At 44.3% G+C, this 14,358-nt stretch overlaps 1 protein-coding gene across 1 annotated transcript in view; it reads right to left on the bottom strand.

The window, feature by feature from the left end:
• LOC124556853 (protein MON2 homolog) overlaps positions 1-14,358 on the bottom strand; it is a gene marked incomplete in the record, with an annotated part of 217,153 nt that overhangs the window by 162,331 nt on the left and 40,464 nt on the right. Inside the window, 1 exon segment of the mRNA XM_047130874.1 lies at positions 12,268-12,465. Coding sequence (XP_046986830.1) covers positions 12,268-12,465 — 198 coding nt within the window.

Raw genomic sequence — 14,358 nt, 5'->3', positions numbered from 1 at the left:
AAAAGGATTGTACTACATTTAGCTATGCATCACTATCGTCAATTAACACATTTGAATTTCATACTAAAGTCTTAGTTTATTATTGCTAGCACATGAAAAACAGTAACCATTTTTAAGTGGTTAGTATTTCATTTTAATTTCTGAGTCCAGTCTGTTTCTCATTCAGTTTGAAATGAGCACAGAAAAGCAAAATTCTTTGGAAAGCATAAATATTGACAGTATTATCCCAAATATGATTTCAGAAAGATCAGGCCATCTTCATTCAGACAAAGGATCAAGTTTTATTATGTTCTGGTCACATCACACTGTCTACAGGAAATGGAAAGTGGTATCCTTGCTAATACTCTGAATAATATATAAACCATTACTTCAAAAAACTTAGTGCAAATTGATTTAAGTCAGGCTTCTGTACGGTTAAGTAACTTTAAAATTAACAACTGCTACAAAAGCACACTAGATACAACTTTTGTGAGAGATAATTAAATTTACCAGCAAAATTTATAAAATCTCTATAAATATTTGTTTTCCTGCATTGCACTACCACAGCTAACCACCTATGTTTCATTTGTCATGAGGTTTTGCAACCTATGTGCACACGAGCATGAATGATAAACTGTGCTGACACGAATGCATCAGTAGATGAGGTATTTTGTCCTACTCCCAATAGAACTAGTTTAAATTGAAGTGGCTTCATAAGCTGTAATCGACAATGTTACTTAAATAAAGTGTCTCTTACACCCTTGCAAATGAAAGTTTTTCTTTGTGTTATCCCAGATGATTCACATTTTTAAAAAAGCTACACGACACTATCAGGCCCTGAAGACCGTGAGATGTCTACCGATCAACGTCTCATCCTCCGCTCTGTATAACTGTGAGGATGCGGTATGGAGGTCATGCAGTCAGCTAACTGCACTCTCAGCCGTTGCCAGCTTTCCACACCTTCAAGCCATTATTTTTTATACAAGTAGCTCCTCAATTGGCGTCACGAGGCTGAATGTACCATGTTCCAGTCCTTCCAGCAAGGAGAAAGCCCTGACAGTACAGGAATTGAGCCCCGGTTCTCCACACGAGAGTCTGATGTGCTGATCACTTGGCTATGGAGGCAGATCATTGTATCCTTTGGTATGTGATAAATTTACATATAAAATGATTCTGAATTCAAAGGTGGGGTCAGAGCAACCCACTAACAATGTGCAGCTGCAATGTCAGATGAAGTGTAAAACTAGGACATCAGCAGCTAAAATTGAGGGTAATGAGTCATCTAATGTCAGTGTTTGCATTATAGTGGTAAATGTGGGGGCACGCTATTAAAATATGCACCACTGATACAGGGGCACTCAACTCCAGTTATGGGGAGCTGATAAGAATGTATTCATGAGTCAGTCTAACATGGTTGACGCTGTGAAGCAGAGTTGGCAACAAAATCCAGATTCTCAGTGGAATGTTCAGCATGAAAACATCACTGCAGTTATAGAATCTTTTATGGTGGGCAGCATTTTGGTGGTATCAACAGCACACAAATCCCTATTCCACAATGCTGTAAAGTTGTTGGGATACAGTCCTCCTTAAGTCATGGCACAGTGTCTTTAATTGTTGGGGATCCTTTTTTGTAGCCTCCTTCGTGAAACAATATTTCCTGCGACTCCGGCATGGTTAGGAGTCCAGAGAAATGTACAAATGAAATAGTTTGTAGGAAGAGTTTTGTTCTTTCATTACTTTACATTAGAACAGCTGACAAATAAAAATTGTTTTGTTTGCAATTGCAATATTGGATTTAATGATGATGTGTCTGCTTGAAGTTTTCACATTAGTTGAACAACATTCAGTGATTGGTTTTTGCTTTCTGAAGGTGAAAGAACTACTAAAATATTTTCTTAAATGATTTTACAGTATATTGAAAATTGTACAAACTGGGAACATTTTTATAAGTCAGTAAAACCATTTAAAAATAGTCAAACCTCAGTGACTGACAAGCAACATACTGGCCAGCCAGTTGAAGAGTCAACTCTTTCACTTGAAACACACACTGATGACATTATTCCTGAAGACTGACATGTTACAGTTGAACATATAGTAAACACAGTTGCAATATGTGTTGGCACAGTTCATAACATTATCAGTAACAAGCTCAAAGACAGCAAAACAAATGCAAGGTGTGTCCTGAAAGAGTTAATGCAACAACACAAGAAAACAAGAATATACAAACTTGAAAGAATGTTATGGAAGGTATAGTGACCCTTTTCTAAACAAACAAGATTCTAGTCAATGAAACTTGGGTACACCATTTTGAACCAGAGTCCAAAAGAAAGCATTAAATGTAAGCACACCAACTCATCTGTCCAAAGGAAATTCAGAATGCAAGCATCAACAGGAAAACTCATGTTGGCCATCTTTTAGGATGCCCTAGGTGTCATCTTTTCAAAAATGAGGTGGACAAAGAATTTATGGAGAAAGTGACTCAAACAACAAGATAAAGACTTCTTTGGATCAGGTATGCAAGAACAGCAGAGCAGTATGTTGATGATATTCTACACCCCATTTTGTTGCTCTCCATGGCACACCATCCTGGGCTTACATTTCAACCAGATAATGCCTGCCAATACATGGTGAGAGTTGCTACTGCTTGTAAATCGTACCTTGGCCAGCAGTGTCAGTGGATCTCTCCCCAACTGCGAACATTTGGAGCATAATGGACGGGTCATCCACCAACTCAGGATTTTGACAGAATTTGCCACAATATCCCTAACAACTACATCCAACAACTATCAACCACCTACAAGCCAAATAACTGCTTGTGTAAGGACCAGTGGTGGACCAATGCGTTATTGCCCTTTCTCTTGAATAAATCATTCAACTTCTCTGAAATTGTAATCATTTCTTTGTCTGTCTGTACATGTACATCACCTCTACTGATTTCAGCCCCATTTGGCTAATTCCTTCATGGCGCTCCTTGTTTTTTATCTTATGAGTGTATTTAAGAGTTCACATAATGGTTATTAATTCTTCAGTGAAGACATTACATTCCTATGATGGGGTGTTGTGCACTGTTGCCTGTATGTGTGAAGACATTACTCATTTGGAAAAACACACTTGAACCATCAGCGTAAATGGTTTCCAAATTCTGTAACTAGTTCACCAATGAAAAAAAACAGTTTTCATAGAATGGATGCGTCCGATACGTCTTTTTGGCTGAAGGAGAGCTCTAGACAAAGTTGTGGGTAATGTTACTCTACTAAGTTTTTGTGAGAATGATTGCAAGAGATAATTCAGGAAGGTCATGTGTAGTTTAGAGAGGATGGATTTTAAACAGGCTAACAGAGTGATACCAGACCATGGGCATTTTTGTGAAGGTTGTGTTCTTTTATCTGGGAATAGGCTATGATGATTTGGACAGCCCTTGAGGTTACATTTATTGACAGTATAGTTTAGCAGTAGTTGAAGCTGTCAAACCTGTATGAGTGTACTCTTGTCTCTGTCAGGATGCTATCATAAATGCACCAATTTGGAGTCTGATCCCACAATGATGTATGGTATCTAAAAGACGTACATGTAGATGTTGAGGCTGTTAATCCATAGGCCAGGCTACCATAGTCCATAGGGGCATAGTATGAGAGTGTTATCAACATTGCTGAAGACTGGAGTAATCAGCACCCAAAGAAGAGTTCCTCAGGCAGCACAGAGCATTAAGTTTCATTTGGTGCTTCTGTTTGAGGTCGTGTATATAAGCACATCAAAAACTAGTTCCAGGAAGTGGTAAGGTTGTACTACCATCAGTTCTGTGATGCAAATGGTGAATCAAAATCCATGGGGATGGCCTAAGACTGAGTTTACCTTACGACACCCATAGCAGAGGTTCTGTAATATTTGTGTTTAAAAAACAGTAACAGGTGTTGAAGTCTTCAACATAAGGGAAACGTGAGACTTAGGGCCCACAGCTCAGAATTTGTTAACTGCTGTTAAGCAAAGGGTTACAATCAGAATGGAGCTTTTTGTGTGTATTTGTTATCCTGTGTACGAGCAACACTGAATACTAAAGAACTGATTATATAAATTCCAGATAAAAAATAAATGTAGAGAAGTATGAACATGGAATCATCATGAGGTGATAAATGATTATCACAGGTAAAAAAAGGACAGGTGGGGGAGAGGGGAGAAAGGGGGCAGGTGGGAGAGAGAGAGAGAGAGAGAGGAGAGAGAGAGAGAGAGAGAGAGAGAGAGAGAGAGAGAGAGATGGGGGGGGGGGAAAGGGAGAGAGAGAGATGGGGAGGGAAGGGAGGGGGGGAGAGAGAGAGAGATGGGGAGGGAAGGGAGGGGGAGAGAGAGAGAGAGAGAGAGAGAGAGAGAGAGAGAGAGAGAGAGAGAGAGAGAGAGAGGGAGGGAGAGAGAGGGAGGGAGAGAGAAGGATGGGGGGGGCGAGAGAGATGGGGGGGGGCGAGAGAGATGGGGGGGGGCGAGAGAGATGATGGGGGGGCGAGAGAGATGATGGGGGGGGGCGAGAGAGATGATGGGGGGGGGCGAGAGAGATGATGGGGGGGGGGGGCGAGAGAGATGATGGGGGGGGGGGGCGAGAGAGATGATGGGGGGGGGCGAGAGAGATGATTGGGGGGGGGGGGCGAGAGAGATGATGGGGGGGGGCGAGAGAGATGATGGGGGGGGCGAGAGAGATGATGGGGGGGGGCGAGAGAGATGATGGGGGGGGGGCGAGAGAGATGATGGGGGGGCGAGAGAGATGATGGGGGGGGCGAGAGAGATGATGGGGGGGCGAGAGAGATGATGGGGGGGCGAGAGAGATGATGGGGGGCGAGAGAGATGATGGGGGGGCGAGAGAGATGATGGGGGGGGCGAGAGAGATGATGGGGGGGGGCGAGAGAGATGATGGGGGGGGCGAGAGAGATGATGGGGGGGGCGAGAGAGATGATGGGGGGGGGCGAGAGAGATGATGGGGGGGGCGAGAGAGATGATGGGGGGGGGCGAGAGAGATGATGGGGGGGGGGCGAGAGAGATGATGGGGGGGCGAGAGAGATGATGGGGGGGCGAGAGAGATGATGGGGGGGCGAGAGAGGAGATGGGGGGGCGAGAGAGGAGATGGGGGGGCGAGAGAGGAGATGGGGGGGGCGAGAGATGATGGGGGGGGGGGCGAGAGATGATGGGGGGGGGCGAGAGATATGATGGGGGGGGGCGAGAGATATGATGGGGGGGGCGAGAGATATGATGGGGGGGGGGGCGAGAGAGATGATGGGGGGGGGCGAGAGAGATGATGGGGGGGGGCGAGAGAGATGATGGGGGGGGCGAGAGAGATGATGGGGGGGGGGCGAGAGAGATGATGGGGGGGGCGAGAGAGATGATGGGGGGGGCGAGAGAGATGATGGGGGGGGGCGAGAGAGATGATGGGGGGGGCGAGAGAGATGATGGGGGGGGCGAGAGAGATGATGGGGGGGGCGAGAGAGATGATGGGGGGGCGAGAGAGATGATGGGGGGGCGAGAGAGATGATGGGGGGGCGAGAGAGATGATGGGGGGGCGAGAGAGATGATGGGGGGGCGAGAGAGATGATGGGGGGGCGAGAGAGATGATGGGGGGGGCGAGAGAGATGATGGGGGGGGGCGAGAGAGATGATGGGGGGGCCGAGAGAGATGGGGGGGGCCGAGAGAGATGGGGGGGCCGAGAGAGATGGGGGGCCGAGAGAGATGGGGGGGGCCGAGAGAGATGGGGGGGGCCGAGAGAGATGGGGGGGGGGCCTAGAGAGATTGGGGGGGGGGCCGAGAGAGATGGGGGGGGCCGAGAGAGATGGGGGGGGCCGAGAGAGATGGGGGGGGGGGGCCGAGAGAGATGGGGGGGGGGGCCGAGAGAGATGGGGGGGGGGCGAGAGAGATGGGGGGGGGCCGAGAGAGATGGGGGGGGGCCGAGAGAGATGGGGGGGGGGCGAGAGAGATGGGGGGGCGAGAGAGATGGGGGGGCGAGAGAGATGGGGGGGCGAGAGAGATGGGGGGCGAGAGAGATGGGGGGGCGAGAGAGATGGGGGGGCGAGAGAGATGGGGGGGGCGAGAGAGATGGGGGGGTGGCGAGAGAGATGGGGGGTGGCGAGAGAGATGGGGGGGGCGAGAGAGATGGGGGGGGGCGAGAGAGATGGGGGGGGGCGAGAGAGATGGGGGGGGGCGAGAGAGATGGGGGGGGGGCGAGAGAGATGGGGGGGGGCGAGAGAGATGGGGGGGGGGCGAGAGAGATGGGGGGGGCGAGAGAGATGGGGGGGGGGCGAGAGAGATGGGGGGGCGAGAGAGATGGGGGGGCGAGAGAGATGGGGGGGCGAGAGAGATGGGGGGGCGAGAGAGATGGGGGGGCGAGAGAGATGGGGGGGCGGGAGAGATGGGGGGCGAGAGATATGGGGGGCGAGAGATATGGGGGGGCGAGAGATATGGGGGGGCGAGAGATATGGGGGGGCGAGAGAGATGGGGGGGCGAGAGAGATGGGGGGGCGAGAGAGATGGGCGGGGGCGAGAGGGAGAATGGGGGGATAGTGGGGCGAGTGGGCAGAGGGGAGAGAGTGGGGGGAGAGGGGGGGAGGGAGAGGGGGGAGAGGGCGGAGGGAGAGGGGGGGAGGGAGAGGGGGAGAGGGAGAGAGAGGGGGAGAGAGAGAGAGGGGGGGGAGAGGGAGAGTGAAGGAATGGAGATGTTGGCAGCAAGTGAAGTAGTTCTGGTAGTGGCTTGTGGTATGCTGGTTGGTCACTAAAAGGCTAACAGCTGATGGCTGCCCACTTCGTGAGGTACTTTCCTCGTTTTACTGGGATAATTCAGGAGTTGACGTACAAAAACTAACATGACCACTAAATTCAGTTTTCCTTGGTCTAAATAAAACTTATTTCTGGCACAAATATGAATGAAGATAAGATATTGCAATACAAACACCTTTAATTTTGTGCCAAAAGTCATTTCACATCTGTAAATCAAATTTACAATGAAAACATTCCTTTAAAAATATATTTAAATAGGACGTGTTCTCATTTGCATTAATCATTCGGACATGTTCAGCTCTAAATGGTTTTCAAAAGCAAATATCATTTTTTTTTTTAATTACTCATGTCCTATTGGATGTGATATAGTATATCTCAATACATATTTGTAATAGTTCAGTATGCGATATCATGGAAACAATTATAAACTGGCAACAGTAAAATTTATATTCAGCATTTTACCAAAAGTTCTGATTTTATCATTGCTTCACACTTACTTAAAATATTTCAAATAACCATAACAGAAAACAATGAGGTAACAACTGCATTACCCATTGTTAGAATAAAAATATAAACCAGAAGCATCATATAAACAATCACAAGCAATTTCCTCTCTCTTTGTGCCATGGTATATCGTCACTGATGGATGTATACCAACTTAAGTCCTCTTATTTTTGCGAGTGTGAGATTGGATGGCTGAGAAGTACTTGAGCTTATAGTTAAGAAAAGAGTTTCGTACTGGCCCATGCATGTTTCCAAAGAGACTTCCGCTCTTTACATCTTGCTGGGACCTCTAGAATGCGGATGCCTCCAAAACAATATGAATGTTTCCCTTGTATATGAAAATTAGTTTCATTTCACTTATGTGATCTAAATTTGTAGGCCTTTAGATATGGATTTCACACATGTCACTGTCCAATAATCACCAATGTTTCTTACTTCACCCACTGACTGGCAGACCTCATTATATTCCTCTTTTGTTACAACTGTTGTCCTGTTTCGTAGAAGTGTGTCTACTCTATCGAAAATGTGGTCAGCAGGTAAGTGACTGTTTCCTCATAAGAATAATTACTACTTCGCAATATTATTATGAGGAAGCACAGAAGCAAAAATTGATGCTAAAAGCTCCACTGCATGGAAATCAAGTGACTGGAATCAGTGTCTTCTATTGGCCGTAATGAATTAGTTGTTCTTTGCATGAAATTTATATGTGGCCTTTGCAAGAAAGAAATGTGATTCAAATGACTAAAATCGATCTCTCTCAGTGAGGAGGAAACCTATAAAATGACACTCATTCACTCAGTCCCACCTCACTTGCATTAGCCCACACAATCACTGTATCTCACAGGCCTTAATACAATGGAGGAGGGTGGAAAGTGCTATACAAGGAATTGAAACAGAACTAAAACCACAGAAGAGCTACAATAAAGGCACAGGGGACTCAGTAAAGTATTGGGAGGAATCTGTTCATAGCAACTGGTTTTGTGGACCAATGCACAAACTCTACCCAATGCCCTGCCAGGGTCAGCTCAATTTTTATAATAAGCTTTGTAATTTCACAAGAGGATAGTATTCTTTTGAGGATCTGGTTTCCTATATGTCTATCCAACCTACAGGTGGAATGCTATTAAGTGTTTAATAACAGAGGGCAGAAGTAGCCATTACAGTTGCTGCATAGAGGAGGAGGGGGGGGGGGGGGGGGGGAAAGAAATCAAAAGCAACAACATTTTTTGTCAAAAATCATGGTGAGCCGATACTGTGTATTGTGGGGGATTGTTGTCAATCTGCCCAATTTCTGTAGGTAACAATGGGGATCCAGGACCACTGGAGTTACTGGGTCTGTCTTTCCTTACAGTTTCTTGTTTACACCCTCTCTCATCCTCCTTTTAGGATTTTAGTTCCAGCTGGGAAATGTCTAGACGGCTTACTGGAACTGAAGATGAATGGTCCATCCTATGGCCCAGTTCCTACACCTCCTTCAGCTACTAGTTATTGTCAGGGTGTTGTGATGAGGTTGATCTGCAGGGTATGTGTAGGGGTGGGAGGCAGCACTCCCTGAAGAGGGATCTATTGAGGAGGCTATTGCACTGCTTTGGGAGACAAGGTTGACATCTTTGAGGTAGATGTAGAAGGGATAATATGGAAGGGAAAGAGAGAGGGAACAACTTCATTTCCCTTATGGGGTGTGCTTGGAAGGCTGATCAGGCATATTACTGAGCGAGGGAGGGTGAGTAATCTTTTTCACTGTAGATGATACCTTTGTTAATAACTGTCTGAAATTTTTCATCATTTGTACAGGATGCAAGCATTCATACTTCTGAGCCTCAAAGTAGGCTTTTGGTCAAAGGATTTAAATTCTTACATTTTGCATTCCTTTCTGAAGACAAGGCAAAGTGGTGAGCGAGCAGAATATTGTTCTCGACAGTTAAGGTAAATCTTCGGTTTGCACATAGCGTGTTCTTGTGTACTGGTTCACCACATTTTCTATAAATTGTGTCACCTGTACAGTGTGAAAATATGCATCCCAGTTCATAAATTTAAAACAATGCATATCAGGAAGTGCATAGCATCTGAGGTAATGCTAACAGAATATTTCCTTCTCTTTGTCTGAGAGTATGTCACCTCAGAAGCCAGGGTGAAGGCTTCAGTGTCTGACCTGTCAAACCTTGGCTACACTGGACATGAAAGACAAAGCAGACTTCAAATCTTTCTATGTTGGCATGTTATTTTTCAATCTGTTAGTAGTATAATGTCACAATGAAAACTTTTCTTTGTACCATGTTGAAACTCTTTTGGGATGCAATTATGACTTAGATATCTTCACACTTGTTGCACTAGAGCAAGATTGGCGACTAGGTGGGAGATGATGTTTTGATTAATACTGATCCATTTCCTACCAGGGTGACTTTGCTGTACTTATCTTCAGTTGTTCTACAAAGAAAAATGGTTCTCCATCCGTTCTGGTGTAGACCAAGTATTGTTGAGTGGTTGTTCTCCTTGTTTTGTAAATCAATTTTCCTCCCATGGTGTAGATAAGGTAGGAAATGTGTCGATATTGTGTGTCTCATCTCTTTAACTATCTGATCTTCCATATAAGACTACTGGGAGCATATGACCACAAGATGGGAACAGTCTGGAGCTCTTCACTGCAAGTTGTTCACCTTGGTGGCACTCCAGCTGAGGCTTGTCCCCATCAAAGCAATGGCTACCAACAGTGTGATTCCTGCATGGTGAAAGGGCTACAGCTGTGCAAGTACTCAGTGAATCCCTCTATGAAGGATTGGCTACCATGTTGGGTTTTGGGCACGTTCAATGTATCTCATATATATCAGGTGAATAAAATGGAGTATGAAATCCAGTAAGACTTGTTTTGAAAAGTGGACTTTCAAACCCAGTAACAGGGATCCTACATGACTAGTAAAAAAAGATAAGGTATACGTTAAGATGGTGGAAGAATGTCCCAAATTGGAATCCTTGGGTAAGCTCAGGCCACATCAAAGGAGCCCCCAGAGGGGAAGGATGGTCAGAGGGCAGAAGGGGTAGGTGGGTAGGAGTGGGGAGGAGAAGGGGAGGGGGAGGAAGAGGTGGGAGGGAAAGGGGGGAGGGAGGGTGAAGGGGACAGAGGGGAGGGGAGAAATGCAGCATGGCATAAGATGAAATACCATAATGGCTCAGGGCACGGCCCATGCTCACTATGCACATGCTCACCAAAGAGTTGGAGAGGAGGGGTCAGAAAGATAGAGTAGACTCAGGAGTTGGTGCATTTAATGTAAAATGATGCAGAAATACTAGGTTCATCAAGGCCTAATGGGAATCTAACTGCAAATTTATATGAAAAAAGTAACTGGCATTGGTGTACTTCAATAAATATTGGCTGTTTCTACCACCTGCTAGATTCAGCATATCAACATGTATACTGCCACCACTGTATACTTCATGAGGATAAGACAAGTCACACCAGTACGTGCGTGGAAACACCCACCCCCCCCCCCCCCCCCTCCACACACACACACACACACACACACACACACACACACATAGCCTCTATGCGAGCATCAGGAAGAGGGAATCAGTGATACATTTATGTTTCACGCGCACATTGTACATAAACATGTGCAAATGTAAAGACACAACAAAGTGGTAAAAAGGTGACATGTCCATGGCCATATGGTGTGCAAAGTTGCTGGATTTGTTGGTGTTTCATTGTGGATGGTTACAAGTTTCTAGAAGCAGTGTAGTAACACACAGTCAAAAACACGTTGTGAAAATTGTAATCGGAAAAAGATACTGACAGAGGGAGTGGAGATGCATTTCATGGCTTGTGAATCAAAATTGCTTTCAAATCCAACATGAATTTCTGCATGCAGTGAATGAAACTCCATCCCAACCTGTTCACAAGAGAGCACTGGAACAGGAACTGCACGCAATGAACATTTGGAATTGGTCACCTCGCAAAAATCCATTGCTCACACAAGCACATACTGCTGCATATCTTCAATGGGCTAGAAATCATCGAACATAGACAGTAGCCAACAGGCAAAACATAGTTTGGTCTGATGAATCACATTTTTACCTATATTCAAATGAGACACACATCACTGAGTGCACTGAAGGTCAAATGAAGCAATTCAGCCTGAATGTGCGCAAGCTCAGGTGCAAGCCGGAGGTTTTTTCTATTATGAACTGGTCCTGCTCACTCGAGGTGACCACATACATGAACCAGCATGTTTATTTAAAAATTCTGAATTATCACTTGGTGCCTTTCAGTCAACATCTGCATGACGAGTATGCAACTGATGCCCCTATTTTTCAAGATAACAACCGCAAAGTTCATCAGGCTGGAAGAATATATCGCTTGTTATCTGAACACTCCCCCACTTTGTTATACCATGAGTAGCCTGCAATATCACCTGACTTGAATCCCATAGAATATAAATCAGCACACCCAAATTTGGTGGAACTGCATGATCAAATCCTCAGCGAGTGATTTATTCTGGATGCGACGTACCTGCACAACCGTTTGGACTAACTTCCCAACCGAATCCAAGTGGCTATCAAGTCCAGGGGCAAAATTACATGGCAGTAAATCTTTCTGTGAGATTATGTAGATTTAGATCCAGATGTAGATCAAACTGACTGTAATTAGTGTGAAGGCTGTCAAACACATATCCAATATTTACATTCTTCAGCTGTTGCATCTCAGAGTGAGCAACTGTGGACTGTTCAGAATACCATACATACAAGAGATAGCAAATATATATATATATATATATATACACACTCTCCAGAATATTTGCCTACAGCATTAGGAAAAATAACATTGTAAATGGGCAAATAAATGTAATAGTGTATGACTAAGAATGGAATAAAAGGTCACACTATGTATTAGAAGTACTAAATTAGCATGCTGCACTGGATTATTTTCACAGAAATCACCTAACAATAGATTCTAGGTATTTGCTTTTGATGATGAATATTTAAAAAACTAAATTCAAGACAAAGAACTTTATTACTCCATAATACTATTTCATGACAGACTTACCAGCAAGCTGTGATATTTTTGAATTAGAATAGAAACTACCCTTAGCAGTCTCATGCTTATTGGAAAATACGGCTTGTCCAATGGAGTTGCTTGTTGTATACTCTGTGGTACAGAACTTCGATACTTTATATTTGGGGAAAACAATTTTATAACCAATGCACACACTCTTTCCTTTAACAAGAAACTGAATTCTGGATGCTGCAAGTAAGAAATAGAGCAAAATTATTAGTTAGTAAGCAAATTGAAACATCTACATTTCTGTATATGAAGTCTGAGTCTCCGCCACTGCCAACATTGGGCAATGAAAGATACAATTTTCATAGAAAACAAACTAACTACTATTCATGAAATAGTTCAATTACTTATTTATTTAATTTGAAAACAGAGTTTCAAACACAAATAGTCCTTATAGATCAACTACATAAAGTCCAAACTTGTGTATTATATTATGTTTGTACTTTTTCCACAGTTGGGTACAATTAAAGTATCAAGAAAAGCCTATACCACAATATACGAGGGTAAACCCAAAAGTTAAGTCTCCTATCTTTTTTATAAGTAAAGAACTCTGTTTGTGTGGCAGTTGGTCACACTGTTATGAAGAGTGCTTCATGCACTGTGTGTAAACATGCACACGCCACGCTGAGGTGCTCAGTCTTGGCTTGGCAGCTGTTGAGAATGGAGCTCCTGTTGGATGTTACCGCCACATGCGAATTGCACGCAGTTATTTGGTTTTTGAATGCAAAGGGCACTGCACCAATTGAAATCCATCGCCAATTGACGGAAATGTATGGTGAGTCATGCATGGATGTCAAAGATGTTCGTAAGTGGTGTAGAGAGTTCGCAGCTGGTCGGACCGAAATTCACGACGAACAAGGGAGCGGGAGACCATCAATTTCTGAGGGGAGAGTGTTGAAGGTTGAGCAAAGCATTTATGACGATCGGCAGATCGCCCTGGATGATCTCTGCACGTCGGTTCTTGAGGTTTCCCCGAAGCACCGCTCACAGGTTTTTAATGAAAACATTGGACTACCGGAAGGTGTGCGCAAGATGGGTGCCACGCATGCTGACTGAGGACCACATATGGCAATGAGTTGATGCTTCCCGTGCATTTCTTCACCGCCTTGCACCCGAACAGGACAACTTTCTGGACTCAATTGTCACGGGTGACGAAACTTGGGCACACCACTGTACACCTGAGACCAAGCAACAATCACGCTAGTTCATAACTTTCTGAACAGCACAGCGGCAAGTTGGTATGACATGAGCATACAAAAACTGCCACAGTGTCTACAAAAATGCATCGACAGAAATGGTGATTGTGTCGAAAAATAGCTAAGTGTTCAAGCTGTAAACTGATGTAAACCATTGTAGAAATAAACAGGTCTATGTACTTATAAAACACTAGGAGACCTTACTTTTGGGATTGCCCTCATACGTATATAGGTTATGAAACAGTTTGATCATGAGATTCTCTTTTCATGTGAAACAATTTCAAACTATTTTCTTAAGTGTGTCATTCATAGAGTTTCTTAAAAGTGATCGACAATAGACATATTTTAGGTGACTGGTTAGATTCCATACAGCATGTAACAACTATTCATAAGAAATGTTTATTGAGCATTTTGCACCACTCTGATGGCTCACTAATAGTATTACTTTCTCCACAGTAGTAGTGGGATACATTGATCAGCTACCCTGATATTCCTTTCAGAACAGAACAGAAAGCTGCCTATTCTCTTGGTGTAATGCTTGGTTTTAGGCAGTGCAATAACATTCAGCATTCTGAAGTACAGTCTGTAGTGAAAGCTTTGTAACTGCTTACTGTATAACTGACTATGTGACGGTAATTATGTGATGAATAAAAGAGTGCTGATTTCTTGAGACTATCTTTCTGTATTAGTACTGATGTACTTAAAAATTAACTAGAGACAACCAAGAATAAAGTTATATGGCATAAAATGTTCGATTGGCACCATGAACATGGTTTAAAATCATTTGAAAATTTTCAAACCCAATCATTTTTACAGTATAAAGCTACATTTAGCAAACTAAGCAGCTGCCGAAAGATTTCTTTTTCTTTTCTTTTTTTTT

This window comes from Schistocerca americana, chromosome X (assembly GCF_021461395.2).
Source record: "Schistocerca americana isolate TAMUIC-IGC-003095 chromosome X, iqSchAmer2.1, whole genome shotgun sequence".
In the NCBI taxonomy this organism is placed as follows: domain Eukaryota; kingdom Metazoa; phylum Arthropoda; class Insecta; order Orthoptera; family Acrididae; genus Schistocerca; species Schistocerca americana.
This window is presented reverse-complemented; position numbering and strand designations above follow the sequence as displayed.